General features: G+C 55.2%; 1 protein-coding gene across 1 annotated transcript in view; it reads right to left on the bottom strand.

The window, feature by feature from the left end:
* cux1a (cut-like homeobox 1a) overlaps positions 1-18,831 on the bottom strand; it is a 61,932-nt gene that overhangs the window by 10,344 nt on the left and 32,757 nt on the right. Inside the window, 9 exon segments of the mRNA XM_067257687.1 lie at positions 438-547; positions 549-735; positions 9,168-9,327; positions 9,704-10,084; positions 11,229-11,754; positions 12,143-12,239; positions 13,054-13,155; positions 14,930-15,010; positions 17,125-17,901. Of these exon segments, the coding sequence (XP_067113788.1) occupies positions 438-547; positions 549-735; positions 9,168-9,327; positions 9,704-10,084; positions 11,229-11,754; positions 12,143-12,239; positions 13,054-13,155; positions 14,930-15,010; positions 17,125-17,901 (2,421 nt within the window).

Below are 18,831 nucleotides of genomic sequence, written 5' to 3'. Positions count from 1 at the left end.
TTTTGAACAGTAATTAATGAAGTCATTCATTTCCAGCAGGAGGGACTGTTGTGTCGGGAGGATGCCGCCTGGTGAACGTGGTCTGAACGGCGGCGTTGTGCCAGAAAATGGCTGCCTTTGCGTCATGCATTTGCACGGAGGAGCTGAACGCGACTCAAGTCCCGCGTAAACTCAAAGAGCGAACTTCTCCAGAACTTTTTAATGAAGTATTAAAATGTCATTAAAGACGTGTGGCGGTGGAGCGTGCCGGGGACAACCTGAGGGTGACACGAGGAGAGAAAAAACACTTACCCCAGCAAGAGTGGGTTTACTCTGACGTCACAAGAACGTACCAAGTCGACCCACGGTCCCAAGTCGCAGGTTTAAAATGAGGGGGTTTTTGGGGTGGAGAAAACAAAGCCAACAAGCCGTTACGACTGAATTAGATTGTGACTCACCGAGGTTGTTGTCGGTGAGCACCTCCTTGACCTTCTTGGTGATGACGTAGGTGTCCAGCTCCGGCGACATGGCCACCATCTCCTGGATGCTGAGGCCCGAGTGTTCCGGGCACGGGCAGCGGCGTGCCGGGCTGCGACTCGGACGGCTCGCTGGGCTCCCTGGCGGGGGGCTCGCGGGCCCCCCCTCCCCCGCCCGCCCCGCCCGCCTGCTCGCCCAGGCTCTTGACGGACTCCTCGGCCGAGCTGAGGGGCGACTCCGGGGCGGGGCTGCAGCTGGCGGAGGTCTTTGGGGTGTTTTCTGTCAGAGGGAGGAGGGAGGGCCGGGGGTAGAGGGGGGGTTAGAATGAGAGAGTGAACCGGGCCCTTGAAAGAACACGAAACACATTTGGGAATTCTCGATCCACAATCACAAGGGAACAGCCCAAAACCCCCACCCCAAGCCAGGTGCCTCCCCTCATCCAACTCCCAGATACGGGGAAACCCGGTTGTACGACGACCCCCCCCCTGTTACTCCTAACCGACTAACTAGGACACCAGGACCCCCCTGTTAGTCGACTCCTAACCGACTAACTAGGACACCAGGACCCCCCTGTTAGTCGACTCCTAACCGACTAACTACGACACTGGCGACAACCTGGCGACCGACACCCCCCCCCCCCCCCCCCTCCGTCGCAGGGCCCAGAGCTGCTGCCTCTCCCAGGGCCTCGCAAGCATCCTCTGCCCCCGTGCTCCGTCAAGCAGGCGGCCATCGCGCCGCACTCGGCAGAGTGACTGGCGCTAACGGTCTCACCGGGGAGCCTGTCATCTCCGCTAACTCCCCCGCCGCCTCCCCCTGCCCAATGGCTGTGTGATGGGCCGTCGCACGGCCAATCAATTCTCCCCCCTGCGACAGGCCACTGTCAGAGATGAGTGGAGAGGGGAGAGGAGGGGGGAGGAGGGGGGAGGAGTGAAGAAGAGGTGGCTAGGGGGGGGAGATGGGAGGGATGGAACATTTAAGAGAGGGTGAGTGAAAGAGAGAGATAGAGAGAGCGACGAGAGAGATGGAGAAGACGGCAAGAGAGTGAGACGGAAAGAGAGAGGGTGCAGAGTGCAAAATCACCGCGTGTGCAATTTTCCTCCCCATCTGTGGAGGAAAACGCACGTCGAGTTGCATTGGCAGGAGAGCGCCTGTCAGTGGGAAAGATCAGATAAGTGTGTGTGTGCACATACACGTGTGTGTGTGTGTGTGCGCGTGAGCGCTGCCTGTACACCGTACACGCGACGACTGATAAGATTTACGATCCCGCTCCTTTTTACACTAAATCAAAGTCGAACACAAGGCATCAGAGGTGTAAATTAAAAAGGCCTGTCACATTTCAGGCAATTGTTCAACGGCGAGCACACAGCCAAGACACACAGCGTCTGCTCGTCAGACATGACACCCCCGTCACATGCAGACGAGGCCAGGAGCATCGCGTGTGTCTGGGTATTTTGCCAGCGTGTGTGCGTGCGTGCGCGTGCGCTTTGGGTTGTGCGAGACGACACTTGCGCGACACACAGTGTGTGTGCGAGACACAGACCACCGAGGGCGTGTGCTTGAAGAAGAGGGGAGGGGGGGTGAAGGTGAAAGGTTAGGTGGACGTGTAAGGAATGATGTCTGTGTAAACGGAGCGTGTGTGTGTGTGTTCCAAGTGTGCCGTCTCTCCCTCTCCGTCTCTGTGTCACACAGGCAGAAGGGCTACCCTGCGTAGGGGGCAGGCAGCCAGGAGAGGAGGCACACCTCATCAGTCTCTCCCAGCCGAGGCCACGATGAAGGCCACAGCGGGGGGGAGGGAAGCAGGGAGGGGGGGGGGGGGGGGGGACGGGGAGGAGGGGCAGTGCTTGATTAGCTAGGAGCTACGAGCCCACACACACACACACACACACACCACCCACACAAGGTCCCTTTGGTCCAACCGCCCACCACCTAGGCCAGGGACAGGGGAAGGAGTGCGAGTATATTTGAGGGGCAGGCGCAAGGGTGTGCGTGTGTGTGTGTGTGTGTGTGTGTGTGTGAGGGCATGGGTGTGTGTGCGTGTTGGCAGGGACACAGGGAAAGTTGGGTGTCAAACTGTGAGAGTGTGAGGGGCCAGAGGAAGGGTGGATAACAGTGTGTGTGTGTGTGCGAGGAGCAGAGAGAGAGACAGAGAGACAGAGAGAGAGACAGAGAGAGAGAGAGAGAGAGAGAGAGAGAGAGAGAGAGAGAGAGAGAGAGAGACAGAGAGAGACAGATAGAGACAGATAGAGACAGATAGAGACAGATAGAGACAGAAAGAGACAGAAAGAGACAGAAAGAGACAGAGAGAGACAGAGAGAGACAGAGAGAGACAGAGAGAGAGACAGATAGAGACAGATAGAGACAGAAAGAGACAGAGAGACAGAGAGAGACAGAGAGAGACAGAGAGAGACAGAGAGAGAGACAGAGAGAGAGACAGAGAGAGAGACAGAGAGACTATAAAACAGTGAAGGCACTGGCTTGGAAGCACAAAAAAGACCCTAACAAACCAATCAACTCAAAGCAACAACAGCGTTTCCGCGGGTGAGGAGGGAAGAGCGACGCAGCTCCCCCCCCCCCCCCCCCCCCCCACATCTCCCCCTTCCCCCCGCAACTTCCTCGGAGCGCTTCAGCCCGCAAACGACTCCAACGCGGGAGGCAGAGGGCATCACCAGCCCAGCGGTGAGCCCCGTCTGCCCCGGCCAGGCCCCTTGAACGCGGGGCCGGCCATTACCACAGCTCCCAGCCTCTCCTGCCGCGTGGAGAATTGACCGCTGATGACTGCGAGGAAAAACAACTCCGTTCGGATGAGCATCTCCCCGACGTCGAAAGTCCCCCCTCCCCCCCCCCCGAATGAAGCTTTGTCTCCGGACTCCCTCCCCTCTGTTTCTCTCTCTGCTCATGACATGTGGAAGTGGTGTGTGTGTGTGTGTGTAGGGGGATGAGGGGTGGTGCGTGTGTACCGTTTGTGTCTTCGGTGCATGTGTGCTGGTGTGTACAATATGAGTGTCTGTGCTGTGTGTGTGTGTGTGGCGCTGCGGCCTTAAAGTGAGCAGCCGAGGGGAGCCGTCACTAGTGATTACCTCCCTGCTGCGCTGGGGGAAACAGCTGAGGGGGAGTGTGTGTGAGAGTGTGTGTGAGAGAGAGAGTGTGTGTAGGAGTCTGTGTGAGAGTGTGTGCGTGCGGGGTGAGTGTGCGCGCGGGTGCATGCGTTTGTGTGTACGCACGCAAAGGGGGAGGGGAAAAAAGGGGGGGTGGGGGGTGGGCAAGCAGTCAACTCGCATATCCAGCCTGCTTCACTGGCCAGACTGGTGACATTTTAACTGGCGGCATGGTGTGAGGGGTGTGTGTGCGTGCGTGTGTGTGTGTGTGGGGGGGGGAGGGTGGTGGTGGTGTGTGTGCAGGCCTCATGACAGGTTGTCCAGTGACACAGTGCCAGCGACCCACAGCCCAGCCATGTCACCATACCAGGGTCGCCCTGAGGGGGAAGGAATGGGGGAGGGGAGGGAGGGGACGGGGGAGGTCAGAGGACGAGAGGGGGCGGGGGGGTGGGTGATGTGGTCCGCCCGGGGCCATGTGCTTTGACTGGAGCCGGAGGACTAGGAGAGAGACAGAAAGAGAGAGAGAGAGGGAGAGAGAGAGGGGGAGTAAGAGGGAGAGAAAGAGCGATAACAGCTGGACCTTCAGCTGCTTGCTGCTTTTAACCCTGACACTGGTGACACCGAGAGGCCTAAAACAGCGCTCGGCTCACGTTTAGAGGGAAAAACAACCGTCGAGGCTTACCCCACAGGCCCCCCTCTCCGTCAGAGACACGGCTCTGTGAATACCAATCCATGCCTCCACTCTCCTCGCGTTAGCATATGCAAATGCGACAGTCTATTCCGCCCCTAACCACAGTTCGACTGTGTCTCTACTTTCTGACACATGCAAATGTGGGAGAGGAATTCGTATAACAATGGAACGTTGGGGAATCACGCCTCTACGCTCCGCACGTCACATTGCGGTCGAGCATGACCCTTGGTTACTGTGTGGGATACAGCTGGCACCAGTACAACATACAGTATCTATAGGGTGTTCAGTGTGTGTGTTGTGTGTGTGTGTGTGTGTGTGTGTGTGTCTCATTAGCCAACCCTGTGAGGCCATGTTGGCATTGAGGGTAGAGGATAGGCTGAGACAGATGAGGGGGGCAGGGATTGCTCTTCACCTCTCACGCACACACACGGACGGACGGAAACACACCGCCCTACACGCGTTGTACAGTCGACGCACACACACACACACCGTTGGAGGTGTGTCCTCCATAGCCCACCGGGGATGGCTGCTTATAGCCAGGATAACTGAGGGGTGTACTAATGACGGTCTATCATTGAGTGTGCTCGCTGTGTGAGGTGAAGAACACAGCCCATATCAGCCCAGTAGGACTCGACACTCCAACACACAACTGTTGTACTTTGGCCCATTTCTTCAACAAACAAACAACAAATAAACTTTCGCTCGGTGACGTTTTCCCCAAACGACTATACTTATGTGTGTCGTCTCTATATGGTACAAAGGACCGATGAACAGCACGCTGCCAAACAATATTGGGCTTTGACAGGATTTTGCCTCAGACCTAATCTCTCTCTGTCTCTCTCTGTCTCTCTCTGTCTCTCTCTGTCTCTCTCTGTCTCTCTCTGTCTCTCTCTCTCCATCTGGCTGGTCTCATGTCACAGGGGTGTTCTCCGGGAAGCCAGGCCACGCAGATTGGGAAGATGTCCTGGGACGCAGGCAGGCACGACAGAGGCTGAGGTTTCAAAGCCCTGCCCATTACCCCAGCTCTCCCGCCTAATCCTACAAACGGGCCTTTTAAACACTTTTCGGTTCCCGCTGTCGTGACTAGCCCGAGTGCGTTTGTTCGGGTGTGTGTGTGTGAATAAAATATAGATGTGCGTGTTTTGCTCGAGACAAAAGGCGTGCGTGTGCATTTTCGTACGCAAGAGTGAGTGAGAGATATGGGTGTGTGTGTCTGTGACGTTAGAAAGGTCTGTTAGTCAGAGAGGTCTGTCATGCATGGGACACCCATATTTGTTTGTTGGGAGTCTGATTGAGCATGCTGTGCGCACATTATGGCATCATGATTTTTAATGCGTGTATATGAATTGGGTGAGCCTTTCCTTTATTTTTTTCCGCAAATAAGTCCGTCTGGTCCTCCTATCCAACAAGTGTCCCATTAAAGCTCATCCCAAGAACATAATGTCCTTTTAAATTCTCTGGCCAAGCCCTGGATTAGGCAAAAAAACAAAAAAAAAAAAAAAAAAGTCAAGCTGACATTTACATTTTCGTCTTAAGCTACGCGCCCATTTTAAAAGCCATTAATTTCCTATCCTCTCTTTCTCTCGCTCACCCATCGCTCTCTCTCCCTCTCTCTCTCAATCCACTCCCCGATCTCCTCTGTCTAAGTCATCAGTGTAATCTATATATTGCTGGGGCTAATTTGCGGTAAAAATGATGGAGAAAGGGTACTTAATGTAGGACAGCCAGTAAATGTAATTCATCACGCTGTAGCCCCAGCCCTGGGAACCCAGGCCGGCCGGCCGACCCAGCTACGCTCCTATTCATCATGCCATGGGCTGATTATTTGCATATTAATTAGCCAGGAGTGTGTGTGTGTGGATGCCAGAAGAAAGTGCAGGGTGTGTGTGAGGTGGAGGACAATGCGTGTGAGTGCCTGTGTGTGTCGTCTGTCCTTGTGGTTGTGTGTGTGTGTCTGTGTGTGTTTGGAGTATAGGGATGTAGCATCCTGTCATAAATGGAGGAGGAGGTGGAGGAGACACTGGGTGGAGGATGGAGGAGACACTGGGTGGAGCAGGAGGAGATGGAGGAGGGCAGGGCAGGCTGCCTTTCCCCTAGCGGGAGCGCGCTCCCTCGCATCAGACGCTCGTTAAAGACGCCGTCGTCCCCGGGTGCCACTTCATCACCGCAAACGAGCTGGCGGAGGGTGGCGAGAGGGGGAGGTGGGGCGAGGGGGGGGAGCTAAATAAAGATGCAACCTTTCTCAGGTTGAGGGGGGGGGGGGGGGGGTGGGGGGGGGGGAAGCGAGTGTCGTTGCGTCGTGTGTAAGTGCTGGCGTGTGCACGGCGTGTCTCCGCGCCCCGAGCTATGATGCATTGATGACACGCGCGCGGGCTCGTCGTTATCTTGGCACCGCGCGGTGTGGAATCAGTGTCTCGCTCCGGTGCTCCGGTGTGATGTTTGATGATGGGGTATTTTTATAAGTGGAACAGGATGTGTAGTCGTGGCGTCTTCTATTGTGGCCTTTATGCTACGGTACTGCTGAGCACCCGCTAGCATAGAGTGTGTGCGCGATGTACAGAGAGCCAATTACACACAGCACACACACACACACACAGAGAGACGGCCTGTGTCGTGTGTGTCGGACCTGTTCTCCGTCAGTGGTGCCTGAGTCACTAAGAGCGGCAGTGGCAGCTCCCCCTCTGACACACTGTCCCACACTGGGGCATTGTGGGATGGCTGAGTCGCGGGCGGGAGGTCTGGAGAGAGACCATGCCGACAGCAGACATGCTGGGCTTAGACAACACGCAGGCCTCAGACAGGAAAGTTAATGGGAGTCTCTCAAGGAGTTTTGTTTTCCCATGTTTTTTGGGAATTCACAATTGAATTAAATCGAGTCGCGGGTCTTCATTAGGGTTCGTTAGTCGTTTGACTTGCGAGAAACCAGAAGAGGTTATTTTTTCCTACCGCTTGAAGCGCCTGTTTGTAGTCCAGGGTGAGGAAACACTGACAAATATCAAAGGACAAGTTGCATCTTCACCAACTGTCTCCCTAACTTGGAAGTGAAGTTTAAAATACAAGAGCCCTTTCTAAATATGTTCTGCACTCGTGGCTGGGGCCTCGACCACGCTGACTCTCTCCCTCCAAAACTCATCAACTCCACGCACCAGCCTCACTCGCCCTTTAATTGATCTACCTCGGGTCGGGGAACGCAAATGAGGGCCCACAAAATGTGATTAGCCCCGAGTTTCTATCCATCTGAAACTTAGCAACAACAGCACCGACAACAGTGACGACGTCCGCGACCACGGCGGCGGACACGCCATCGTGTCCTTGGCTGTCCCTTTGGCAAGGCGACGGCTGTCTCTAGCCCTCATCACCTCCCCAGACGTCCCTGCTTTAATTAGTCAGCCGTAATTAGCCAGCCTGCGGTCGCCCTGGCTACGTCCGGACGGGCGCACGCACGCTGTGTGGGTGCGTGCGTGTGGTGGGGGAGGGGCGGTTGTGACGATATCTGGGCTACTGAGACACGGCGTCGCACGGTCGGCGAAAAAACTCCCGTTATTGGAACCGCTTCGAGGTCGTGCGGAGGCGACGGAGGGAAACGTCCGCGTCTGTGGAAGGGTCCGATCTTCCAGATAAGACGTGAACACAGCGAGTAGAGAGTCACATGATGCTCCTCCGGCCAATAGTGGACGGGAACCGAGGCGCTTGTGAACGTACAGTACACCTCTGCGCTACACGGTCACATGTGTGTTGAGAGAACTAATGTGTGTGTGCGTGTGTACAGTATCTGTGTGTGGCGGTGGGGGTGGGGGTGGGGGGGGTCAGGGGGCGGACGGAGACGGATGAGCGCGAGGGAGACCTGACGGACAGGTTCACACACCCCTCCGGGTGATCGATGGCGCTCCGGCGGTGCTTATGCCGTTAACGGCGACGAGACCCCGGTAAGACTGGGGGAGATTTTCATTTCAATACAAGGACAGCGTCCCGGGAGAATTTAATCTGTGGGCAAGGACAGAGGCACTCCCTGGTCTCAGAGGCCATCAATCAGACAAACACCGTGACCACACACACACACCAACAATCACGTGGGCATATATAAACACACATGCAATTCAGAGTCATCACACAGTCCGTACTCTGTGCATCGCTGTGGTGAAAGCGTTCTCTAATGATGCAGATTCCACAGACTGTGTGCTCCAGCAAGGGAAACGCGACATGCAGTCACCCAGTTTGGCATCCTGTCTGACATTAAATGACTTTACATTTGGCTCTGTGAGTGTGCGATGGTCTGGCCTTCGGTGCATGTGTATCTATGTTACTATGTGGTGGCGGCAGCGCAGGTGTGTGTGGTGTGCTTGTGTGTTGTGTGTGTGCGCGTGTGTTGTGTGTGTACGTGGTGTGCTTGTGTGTCTGTGTTGGTGGGGAGGACTGTGTGGAGTGTATGTGTTGGGTGTGTGTGTGTGTGCGTGTGTGTTGTGTGTGTACGTGGTGTGCTTGTGTGTCTGTGTTGGTGGGGAAGACTGTGTGGAGTGTATGTGTTGGGTGTGTGTGTGTGTGTGTGTGCGTGTGTGTTGTGTGTGTATGTGGTGTGCTTGTGTGTCTGTGTTGGTGGGGAGGACTGTGTGGAGTGTATGTGTTGGGTGTGTGTGTGTGTGTGTGCGTGTGTGTTGTGTGTGTATGTGGTGTGCTTGTGTGTCTGTGTTGGTGGGGAGGACTGTGTGGAGTGTATGTGTTGGGTGTGTGTGTGTGTGTGTGCGTGTGTGTTGTGTGTGTATGTGGTGTGCTTGTGTGTCTGTGTTGGTGGGGAGGACTGTGTGGAGTGTATGTGTTGGGTGTGTGTGTGTGCGCGTGTGTTGTGTGTGTATGTGGTGTGCTTGTGTGTCTGTGTTGGTGGGGAGGACTGTGTGGAGTGTATGTGTTGGGTGTGTGTGTGTGTGTACCTTGTGGCTGGCCCTGTAACGGCAGCACGTTCTGGCTCAGCTCTCCGTTGAGCCACAGCTGCATACGTATGAAGGGCTCCCGGCCCTTCTGGGTCAGCTTGCTCCAGGGCTTGGGCCGAGACAACATGTCGCTCACACTGCCCTGAGACAGGCCCAGCACCTGGACAACACACACACAGAAACACACTTGTAAATCCAGTATTTACTGAATTCATGGAAAACAACAACATTTGAAAAGTGTACTCATGTTAGCCATTGTGCTGCATGTGAGTACAGTAGAGGGATTTCAGGTTCTTGTTGCAACATACACATAGGCACACATGCGCACGCACACACGACATAAACACAGAGCGACTGAGCATCTTCCTGAAAAACTACTGAGATCTGCAAACAATGCTTTCAATTGTTCCGAGTTTAGGTTGTTGGTATTTCAGTCGGTTGCCTCGGTAGCACACAACACTGCAACTACATGGGGCAGCCTGAGCGGGCAGGGGATGGGGGGGGGGGGCGGCCGCGGGGGGGCAAAATGTCCACACCTTCTCTCCGAAGATGCGCTGACAGATGCCATTCTTGGCCAGCTTGTCTTTGACCTGCTGCGTCAGCTCGGCCGTCTCCACTTCCTGGTACATGTAGAACTCGTACTGCTCGGGCGTGAGCGGCGCCACCACCGGCTTGGCCGTTTTCCCGGCGGCGGCGGCTCCGGCTCCTGGAGCCAAAAGCGGTCCTAAGGGGCCGAGGCCGGACACCAAGCCCAGGGGCGAGGGGCTGCTCTGGGGGGTGTCGGCCCGGCTGGGGCCCTGGGGCTCGGAGCCGGCCTGGGAGTACGGGGACTCGGCCCGCGGCCAGTCCTTCCAGTAGTCCAGGGAGGAGGAGGAGGGGGCAGCAGTCGAGGAGGAGCCGGCCAGCCTGGGAGGCTTCTGGCGGAGACACAGAGAGGCACAGTCAGAGTGGGGTTTGGGGTGGGGGGAGGGGGAGGTGGGCGCTGATGGCTAACCGCTAAATGCTAACCGCTAAATGCTAACCGCACGGGTATCGTGGAAGGGGAAAGCTAACGGCTAGGAGCTACAGCCACTGTGGAAGGAAGACGTTATCGGCTATCTGTTCCAACGGTTGTCACGATGGACGATGGAGTAGCTACTCGTTTTGCGTCCAGCGAGGTGGGTAAAGAGGGTGTGGTAGCTAATCTGTCCCTGCTCTTAAGAGTCCAGAGCAGGTGAGTGAGGAGTGGCTGGAGAAGAAAAAAAACAGCAGGGGGGGGGGGGATGGTTGGGGAGATGAATTCAATGCTGTGGAGAAGCCGAGCTCTCGTTTTGGAGAAGCTGGCCTGCCTCAGAAAGCGGATAGCCGGAGCTTCTGCCATATCTGATGGAGACACGCGGCAGACTGTCTGCGGTGCTGCCAAACCCGTTTCGGTGTCGCCGCGTACCTCACACATTCGGAACCAAACACAACACACGCTAACAAGGCACACAGACAGCCCCCCCACCCCCACCCCTCCCCCCCTATAGAACGTTCTGGTCGTCGTTGGAGCAGCTGCATGTTACCAGCCAAAGCTGACAATGGCTCTTCTGTTTGGTGTCGTCTATAAGAAGAGCACCTCCGTGTATCACCTTACAAATGTATTCACCACGCTAATGAGTTCCAACAAGCCTCTGCACGAGGTGGCGCAGGCCAAGGCCGTCAACAAAGGGTTGGGACGTCTGAGGCAATATTGGGTTACAAATCTCAGTAGTTTTTGAGCGAAGTTGGCGACAACATGAGCTAAGTCACAAACAGGCAAAAGCATGCACACATTCTATCCTAAATGGAGTTAATGAAGGCATGCATTTCGGTGTCATTTTCATTTGACTACAGTGACATCCAAGGATAATTAAGGTCATGGTAGAGAGTGCTCCGAAACAGGGTCAGACATGTTCCAAACGTACTTTTATCTCACATAATAAGCTATGCTCATCCAACTGAAATACTGTAGTTGTGTTGATGCTTAAACATTTAGGTGTGATTTGGCCAATCTAAGGACCATCAGCCAGGAAGCTGTCACGTGTACTTCCTGTTCCTCACCTCCTTGCTGTCCTCCTGACTCCGCGCGTCATCGTTCCCGCTCGCCGACACGCCCCGCCCGCTCGGGTGCATGCTGCTCCACCATTGGTCCCTCCAGGAGCCCCGCCCCTGCTTGGTCCCGCTGTCCAATAGCATCCCTCCCCCGCCATCGCCCACCGCCACCTCTGCGCCCTCCTTCTTCACCATGGCCGAATGGAAGTCCAGGAGGGAGGAAGGCGAAGAGGAAGGCGGGATGGAGGGCTTCTTGAGGGAGAGGGCCAGGGGGGAGTAGGAGGGGGGCAGGCCGGGGGCGCCCAGCAGCTTGGGGGACAGCAGGGCCAGGTCGGAGGGGCCCATGGAGGAGGCCTTGAGGATGGGCTCCAGGGCTGCCTGCTGGGCCTCCATCTCCCGGCGGGCCTGCTCCAGGATGGAGCGGATGGTCTCGTCCGAGCTGGAGCCCCCACCGCCGATGGAGCCAGCCCCGCTGGACGAGGGAGGGGGCTGGGAGGAGTCTACTGCGGGAGAGAGGGGGAAGGGGCGGATCAGACTCGGTTGGGTCGGGCCGAGCACCTTCCGACTGCGCTGCCTGACACAGACACACAAGTCTGGGCGGGGGAGGAGGTGTCCGACAAGGTGTTGGACCGCATCCTTAAGAACAGAAAGGGAAACCCAACTCTGATGTGTAATAGTGTAAACTGGGTGTTAAAAAGTCCAAATGAAGATCGGAAAGACCCTTCCCCCCCCCCCCAACTGTGTCAACAAAACCAGCTAAAAAAAAGAAGGTGAGATCTCTATGGAGACGGAAAAGCCTACGACTTGCTTGAAAAGCTTAAAATAAACCGAAGGGAAAAAAAACCCATCTGTGATTTGCATTGTGTCTCATTGTTTGCGGGTACCACAGTGTGTCAGTTATACATAAGAAGATCATACTGTACATGTCCTCACCAAAATTGAGACTTTGTGCATATTTTGCGAAATAGTTGCCCATGCTTCTTGGGTAACCTGTTCGTCGCTGTCGCTCCTCCACACCATCTGTAGTGGGTGGCACGGCGTTGAGAGGGTGGTTAGGGTTAAAGCTCTAAGACATTCTAAAGGAGGCACCCGGGGCCCCATTGTATCTTTTAAATGAATACATGTGTATATATATATTTAAATGAGGATATATTGGAGGATATTTGTATATATATATATATAAAAGGAGGAGGGAATCGGGCTAGTAATCCGAAGGTTGCCAGTTCGATTCCCGGTCATGCCAACTGACGTGTCCTTGGGCAAGGCACTTCACCCTACTTGCCTCGGGGGAATGTCCCTGTACTTACTATAAGTCGCTCTGGATAAGAGCGTCTGCTAAATGACTAAATGTAAATGAGGCTGCGAATTCCTGTCTGAAGCCTCGATACACTTAACGTTTTTTTTTTTTTTGGGAGGGGGTGACAAAGTCCACAAAGGGAAAACTTCGGTCACAAAGACACGGGTGTGAATCTCCCGTTAGGAACCGTGTCGAAAAAACCAAAGGCCCAGATTCCTATGAAATCCCCTTTATGGGCTTTGGAAGGGGCAGCGTGAAAGAGATGCAGCTCCACGTGACGGAGCGCTGGAAAAGGCATAGGTCTCCTTTAACTTGGGAGGACCTTTCCATACATGGGCGAGCTGGGGAAAGGCTGCGCGCAACGAACTATCCAATCACAACGGCGGGAACTGAAGCGAATTCAATGGGAAATTACAGGCGCCTGTCAGCTGATTCCAAATTCGACATGCCGATCGAGTGACGTCCTTGTGCGAGCTGACCTCGGATCAGGACTGAGTCGTGCCGGTCGGAAAGAGAGAGAGAGGTTGCTCCACTCACCGGCCTTCTGCACCTGCAGCTCTCTCTTGGCCTGCTCCAGGATGGACTTGATGGCCTCGTCCGAGCCGCTTTCGGGGGTCCGGATCCGCGTGGTGATGTTCCCTGGGGGAGGAGGCAACGATAGGTCAAAGGCTCAGCAAAATGGACAGGCTGTACCCAATAGGAGGTTCCGGGCTGAGCTTAGGTGGTTGCGAGATAGTGCCTGACTACAGCTTGACGGGTGGACGACTTCATTGTGCGGCGACCTGCCTCGTCACTGGACGCGCGCGAGCACCGACGCAGTCTTTGGGTCCCACAGAGAACAAGTTAGCAGCGCGCTAGCTGATAACAGGGCAGTACAGCGTTCCCCCCACAGGCACAAGGGGCGGTAGGAAACGGCGCACTGCGTCGCCACGGACCCCGCGCTGCCGGGGCACAGGGGAGGCAACGTGATGCGTTCGCAGGCCTTTCCCTTCGGTGAGTTCTGACATGACAACTACCGACCCTCCCCCCTCCCCCCAACCTCCCTGGCACACGCCGCCGGCCCGCGGCCGATCGCCCTCCCCTGGGGTCCCATTTGCTACACGGCTCAATCCTGTTAACACAAGAAGCCACGGCCACACATGTTCCTCATGAAGGGAGAACGAGAGCCTGGCTCTCTCTCTCTATCTCTCGCTCTACCTCGGTCCTCCTCATCTATCTGTCTCTGTGTCTCTCTCCTCTCTCTCTCTCTCTCTCTCTGCACACAACGGGAACCAGACTAGATTTTTTTGGACGGTCTCCATAAGAAACACAAGACCCAGCGTTTTGGACGGGCCTCAGATGAGGAGAAGCTAATTGGTGTTTGGAGTGAAACATGAGGGAGCGGAGAGAGAGGCTCCTGTCCCCTGCCTGGCCAGTGCCCCTCGCCCCGCTCCCATTTGCACTGAGTGAGCGGTCCGAGTAATTGGGCAAGGTCAACGCTCTGTCTTTCTCGTGTGCAAGGAGGGCGGGTGGCGGAAGCAGCTGGGAACATGAGGGTGAACTGGAAGTAATTCGGCGCCGAAAGGGGGTGACCCCGGTGAAGGAGAGGGCAAAGGGGCGGATGGGAGTCCCAGAGGGAGAGCCACAGGGTGTCGAGGATGCATCGAGCTGCCACCGGCAACGCCATCAGGTTCCAGGGTGACGGTGACTTTATGACAGACTCATGCGCCCACATGAACTCCCCCCCCCTCCCCCCCCTCCCCCCATGTCCCCTCACACACACACACTGGTGTTTGTTCCCAGCTGCTGGGTCAACAGGGACACAACTTAACTATGTTTTTCGAAGAACTCTGTGTTTTGAACTTTCACAGTTTTTTTGGGGGGGAGGCCACCACCACCACCTATTAAAAACTGTGTCGAAAAACGTTCGTGTATGCGGCCTACCGAAGTGCCAAACAGCATGTACCAACCACACCCTGGTCATTTTCACTGCGAACGAAACACTGCATGGGTTTCGGAAAAGTATATACTAGATCGTATAAAGAAGCTTTTTAGAGGCTAAATTATACGTGTGAGGTTTCTCCCTGATGTCAGACTGGGAGAGTGATTGCGTGGGCTGGTTTGGACTGGTTTTAGGCAGGTTGTTTGGAAGGAGGTATCCGCCCTACAGTATGTCTATTGACTGCCACACCCACCCCCTATATTTTCCCCAAAGCGTACATATTACGATACTAAGACCTATGGTGACCTCATTCCTCTGCATATATATATATATTTATGTATATATAATATCTGTCTACCTATTCGTTTTCAACAAGACTCCAGGCCAGAAGAGTTGATGTGAGACTTTAAGACAACAACAAATTTGGGACAACAGAACCAAAATAACCACCCAACACTAAACCAACCACGATAGGGAAGGCAAAGAACAGACCTGGCCTCGAGGAGCCTTCGGAGCCGGTTCTTCGCTTCGGAACCTCCTGAAACACTCTGTTCAGGTTCTGGCCTGGGTTCTCTGTTGGAAAACAAGCGGCGACAGAAATGAAGTAAGTGTCAGAGATCCCTGGGCTTAGGTGTCTGTTGATGACCTCTTTGACTGAGGCGTCACTGAGTACCTTAGTGGTCGTCTAAGCAAAACTCAGCACTGTTTCGGGTAGGTTAACCATGCTGAGGTCCCTTTGCTGGGACGGTGGGATTAGACGGATGGGTCTTAATGTTTGGGAAGGGCAATACTTGTGCTTTTATGCACAAGTGCCTTGTTCACGTATGCTAAAGGACTCTATAGACTCGACTTAAACCACCCACGGGCAACACTTAAGTCAATCCACATGTTCCACCATTTCAACCACAGATCAAACCTCCTACATGTTCCAGAGTAGACATTGATAGGGGATCGAGCATGCCAGGCCACTTAGTTGTGGTTCTGGTTATTGAGAATATTAACGATCAGAGCACAACTGTAACACATCGAACAGCGACAAAAAAAATATCAAATGAAGATACGACTTGTTCTATTTAACATGCTTGCTAAACTTGTGCCTTCGGCGGACAGATTCGAGGCTGCCTGCCAGACCCAACTCCTTGAAGAGTTTCCAAATAAGCGCGAGAAAGAAAAAAGCGTGTTCTTCTGTTCCCAGCTCTGCTTTAACACTGAGAGGAACTACCGTACACGTTCGCCCCGAGCGCAGACTTCCACAGAAGGCCTCCCCCGGCTGCCAAGCCGGCCCGTGGTGCGGAACGAGGAGCGACTAGACGCGGACCTGGTGCTGAACCGCACGCCTGGCTCACTTTCGTCGGGCTTGCAGAGGCCGTGTGCACACTGACGCTGTCCAAGCAAAACACTTTTCCTTTGATCCCTCGGGAACAGAGAGAGAGAGAGAGAGAGAGAGAGAGAGAGAGAGAGAGAGAGAATGAGAGAGAGAGAGTGAGAGAGAGAGAGAGAGATAGATAGAGGGAGTGAGATAGAGAGAGAATGAGAGAGAGTGTGGGAGGCTAAAGGCTAATGTAAAAGTAAATCAGATGAATGAAAGAGTATGTGTGTGTGCGTGAGAGAGAGAGAAAACATAGATATGACAAAGTAGACTTATGGACTGGTTAAAACCGATTCCTGGAATCCTAACAGCTCTTCCTATTGGGTCCAATTGTGAGACGAGTTTTAAGAGGAAAAATTAGGAGCCAATGTGCACCTCTAACACCAGACACGCTGGGGTTTACGCTATCGATATCCCCACTGAACAACTCACGCAGGTACCGACATAGCCTGGCCTTTTAAGAAAACCTTTAACCACAAAAAGTGGTCGACTTCCACGGAAGCAAGAACCGAGAGATCCAGTCTGCGTGCCGTCGCCTACCCCCCCTTCACACACTCCCATCCACTACCTGCCCAGACAGGGTTGTTATTGACTAGCGCAGATGCTCCCATTCAGACAGATCGGGTAAGAATCTCTACAGAGGCAATCTGACAGGGATCAGTCTGCCTCTTGCTCCCTAACCTCACAACGCTGCCTGCATTCCCCTGGCAAAAATGGCACCGTGCCATTTAGGACTGTTACAAAATCAATAACAAAAGGCAGGGGGGGCCCCGACAGCGCTAAGTGCTGAGAGTCTGAGTGGCGTAGACAAAGATGACATTTTGATAGACTGGCTGCTAAATGTCCCCTCCTCACACTATTGGGGAAAAAAAACATTCCTGGGCTGGTTGCTACGACAACAGACGGGAGGTGATAACGACAGTGGGGGAAAGGGGGGGGTGGGGGGGCGTCGCTGGGGTTAGTCTGGAGGTTTTGGCAGGAGACATGACTGGGGAACGAGCGATAAGGATCGCTGTCCATTCATCAAGGTAAAGGCAGGGGGCTATGGAGGCAGGGCTGAGGTAAGGGCGAAAGCCCGCTAAACAGAACGGGCCCATCAAAGTGATCGGGATGCGTCTTGCGTAAAGCCGAAACGTTGAAAGGGTTGGCAGGTTTGCCGCCATTTTGTTTTTCTCTCACCGCTTTTTACGCGGCTTTGACGGAGAAGGAACGGGAAGCTACTAAGGGCATGTGCGAGTGTTTCGGTTCCCTGCAGCTAAAACGCTCCCCCCATCCCCCCCAACCCGCCCCCCCTCCCCCCCTGTCTCTCAGGCCTCACCTCTCTGCCTCCCCTGGATGCTGCGGAGGGCCAGGATGTTCTGCTCGTCCGACAGGAACTGCCTCATCTTGTGGAAGGGCTCCTTCCCCCGGATGGTCAGCTTGCTCCAGGGCTTGGGCCGAGCCAGGATCTCGCTGACCGACCCCTGGGACAGCCCCAGGACGTAGTGGCCGAAGATCCTCTGGCCGATGTTGTGCTTGATCAGCTGCTCCTTCACCTGCCGGGCGATCTCGGCCGTGTCCATGTCCTCGCCCTCCGACGCGCTCCCGGCCCCCTCCGATTGGCTGGGCGACGGAGCCAGGCCGTTGACGTCGGGGCTCCCCGCCGACGGGTGCTGGCCCTGGGGCTGCTGGTGGGGGGGCAGGGGGCTGGACGAGAGGGAGTTGGGGGCGGGGTAGTGGGCGGGGGAGAAGAGCAGGGTGGGGCCCGAGCCGGAGACGGAGTCCTGGAGCGCTTTGGAGTAGAAGGTCTGCATGAGCTGCCGCTGGAGCAGGGAGTTGAGCGCCACCTTGCCCGCCAGGGGGAACGCGGTGCCCGCCGCCGCCGCCAGCGTGGACGAGCCGAAGAAGTCCTGGCCGCCCAGGCCGCCGCCCGTGGGCGAGAAGTGGTGGGTGCCGTTGGCGGCGCCGGCGGCCGGGGCCGGGTCCGTGCCGGCGCCCGTCCGCAGGTGGAGGGACGAGGGAGGGGGGGGGGAGCCCTGCAGGTTGGTGGCCATCGACGTGGCGGGAAGACGCTGTTGACCCTCCGACGACTCTTTGACCTTTCGACCGGTCCCACCTGCCGAGCGAGACACAGACCAAAGATCATCGGAATGTCGACAACAGACAGCAATCTAGACAAAGTATCAGCAGAAAACGGGGGGGAAGCAAACGATACCTCGACACGGCGACACTCAAGTGCTCAAGAGGAGCTTCAGGTTGATACGATTGAAGTCGGCAGTGTTGAGGCACTAAGAGATTCATACACTCCTCGGGATCCAATTACAGGCCTCCGAGGAGAGGAGGAGTTAGAATGAGCCGGTTGGGTCTCTTTTGTTGTAAAAAAAAAAAGCAAAAAAAAAAAAAAAACACTCTCTTGTGTGTGCGCGCGCGCGTGTGTGTGTGGTCCGTACGCATACGCCTGCAGTCTTGCATTGTATGTGTAGGGCTTCAGGGCGTGGACTGACGTTCGTCCATGGTGAAGACAAGTGCGTCCCGGGCGAGTGAGAGGATCTGGTCACGGGGGAAGATGTGCCGCGCTCACCTGCGCTGTACGAGAGCGCGCCGGCGCTGCCTGTCACCCTTTCCCCCTGCCATTCCCAAGACCGCTGCAGGCCACCACCAACTCAAAGACGCTCGGGGATTCCCATCACTTCGGTTTCAAAGCACACACTGGCACTGAGAGCTATCATTATATATAGTGGATTCGTTCGAATAATGACCATCTTTTCAGCTGTGTGCAACCATGTAAGGGCTCGACAAGCTGTTTGTAAGAGGCTGTAATAACGCAGATGACGACATGTTATTGGCATGAAACATCTGCCGATCGGCAGCATGATTTCCATAAGTCAGACATGGAATAGGAGTGAGAGAGGGGTGCTTGTGTGACCTGCAGCCAAACAGGGCCTTGGGGGTGTGTAGACGAAGTCACACGAAGATGATGCTAGACAACAACAAGGGGTCCCATTACAAAAACACAAACCAAAAACGCCTCGTTTTCCCGAGAACG

The sequence above is a fragment of the Osmerus mordax genome, chromosome 19 (genome assembly GCF_038355195.1).
Source record: "Osmerus mordax isolate fOsmMor3 chromosome 19, fOsmMor3.pri, whole genome shotgun sequence".
NCBI classification, from domain to species: domain Eukaryota; kingdom Metazoa; phylum Chordata; class Actinopteri; order Osmeriformes; family Osmeridae; genus Osmerus; species Osmerus mordax.
The sequence above is the reverse complement of the archived record's forward strand: the minus strand, read 5'-3'. Positions and strand labels throughout refer to the sequence as shown.